The 2,238-nt window shown below is 48.7% G+C and overlaps 1 protein-coding gene across 1 annotated transcript; it reads left to right on the top strand.

The window, feature by feature from the left end:
- Positions 1-85: 85 nt before the first annotated feature.
- Positions 86-616, top strand: ISF_10055 (hypothetical protein; the record flags this gene model as incomplete). Its single annotated transcript, XM_018853652.1, has 1 exon — positions 86-616. One exon carries the CDS (start codon positions 86-88, stop codon positions 614-616), a length of 531 nt encoding a protein of 176 aa, XP_018699158.1.
- Positions 617-2,238: the final 1,622 nt, after the last annotated feature.

Below are 2,238 nucleotides of genomic sequence, written 5' to 3'. Positions count from 1 at the left end.
AAGTATAAATATTCGAAAACTTCATCGTAAGTTCTTTATCCATTCAACAACAGAAGTGGATGTGCTACAGCTACAATTTCTCGAAATGGCCAGAAGTGAACGTTCGCAAATTGCACACCAGTTCTCAACCGACCTGTGGTTCCGCAAGGATGCCAGGATATATTTCGATAAGAACGTTACCATGATCCACGGCTTCTGGTCTCAGTTTAGAATTAACACGGATGTGGATGAGAGCATAAATGTCCCTGTCGTAATGCAACTACTACGGGCTACCGACGAAGCCACCATGGACGAGAGCAGCCCTTACTGGCAACGTCGGCTTGCCTACTTGCAGCTCCACCGCAGCCTCCAGGTGCTCAAGCGGATCGTTGAACGGCAGAGGCGACGGAGGCAGATCGATCGCTCCCGTGGTAAGGGAAACTCGTCCATTGTTCTCGAGATCTACTCAAGCGCCTTGCATGGAAAAATGGGGAATTACGCCGCCCATCAAATGCGGCTTGCCAAACGTTGGTCGTTGTCTCTTCGAGAGTCGCTCTTCCTAGCAGTTGCATACTCGGATTTCGCCGGAGCCAGAATGTGCGCAATAACTATATTCTATGTCCCTCTAACACAGTGAAGAAAGCGCTGACCACTCCTATCCAGCAAGAACTTTTCTACAACGCAGGATAACCTGTCCGTCATATCGAAATTGGCAATACAGACAGTGCGCCACCAGCATGGCGATCATGTGGTCTTCCCGATCTAGCCCGTGGCCTGCTGTTCAGTCACTGAACAGGTAGTCATTGCCTGCAGCGGAGGGGCGGTCTGGCCTAACTATAGGCGCAGCTCGCCAACGCGAAACCTAAATGGGGCGCCGACGATGCATGAAATCCAGACACTAGTTCGCTCTGCACCTTGCTGTGACCTGCTTTTTAAGTTATTATTCCTAGCAAAATTTCAATTGATAGCTCGCGTCTTCAATAAACATAATATGGCATATAGCAGGTTTCCATTGTGACGATGTTTAGTAGTTTCTATCCCTGCAGTAAGCCATGGTCTGATACACTCTCAAAAAGCACAACTATAACGAAACTGCGGTGTCATCAAACGCGATGTTGGGATATGTCTCTAGTCTCGCTGCCACGAGCTCGACAAGAGAGCTCCGGACAAATCGCAATCGCCCAATTCCACAATTCCAAAAGAGCTACCTACTTTATCGGTAATATTTTAATTCCCTGTCTGTCTGCCTCATATATTATTATAACTTACTGTACCAAATAAATATCCTCCATCCAAGTAAGTTAGACAGAGGTGTCAAATTTGATGGCTGTGGGATGGCCAATTAAAATTAGCGCCGGTTAAAATAAATGTCAGCATACTGAGATATAAACGGCCTGCGCCGCGTTTGGGAAGCGCTGCCATGCATTTAGCCTTCTGTTACAATCAGATCAAAATGTTGAAGCGCAAGCCTATTCCGCGTTACCGCGGTCTACCACATGCGGAAGATGAGCAGTCCTATGAGTAAGTGCTTCGGACTGTGGGCGTAGACATGCATACTTATTAATATGGCACAACAGGCTTCTAAAGTCAGGGCTTTGCTCTGTAGCAATGAGTGGCAATAACGAGATGGGCTTCGTTGTTCCATTGCCACTACTGTCTCTCGTGTCTGGCCACCTGGCTAGTTTGGCTAAGAGAGTTCCCAGTCCTACGCACAGCTTGGTGACTTTAGAAGCTTCTGACGGAGGAACGCTGCTGGCAGCTGCTGGATTATTCATCTTTAAAGATGCAGAGCGCTTGGGGAACGGATGACGAGATATTAGCATATATTACTATTTAAATCATAAAGCGCGAATAGGTTGTTCCATGACTTCAGCGGCGCGAACGAGTCAGCCGTGCCTGTAGGCGAAGGCGGTGGCTTCACGACTATCGAGCGGACGGGCGAAAAGGACAGACCCTTCTCTTCGGTTGGAATCCACATTAGGCTGGAGTCAGAAATTGGAACTCGGCAGCAACATTCCAACAATTCCTGCTGCTCCCGCACAGTCTGTCGGGACTGACCCAACTTGGCCAAGTCTTCCTGGGCATCTTGTAGAAGCTTTCGAGTCTCTGAGCGAAGTTTGGGAAATGCCTTGTCTCCAAGTTCGCCCATAAGATGCATGCGCTGGCGGAGAGCCACGACTCCGATTCTTTCTGGAGGAAGAGTGCGCCAAGGCTCCTCCTTAAACAACGTGTCCCTCTCGTCGTCGCTGAATGCATTGC

The sequence above is a fragment of the Cordyceps fumosorosea genome (genome assembly GCF_001636725.1).
Source record: "Cordyceps fumosorosea ARSEF 2679 chromosome Unknown scaffold_247, whole genome shotgun sequence".
Classification (NCBI taxonomy): domain Eukaryota; kingdom Fungi; phylum Ascomycota; class Sordariomycetes; order Hypocreales; family Cordycipitaceae; genus Cordyceps; species Cordyceps fumosorosea.
Note: the sequence above shows the minus strand (reverse complement) of the source record. Positions and strands in the feature narration are given on the sequence as shown.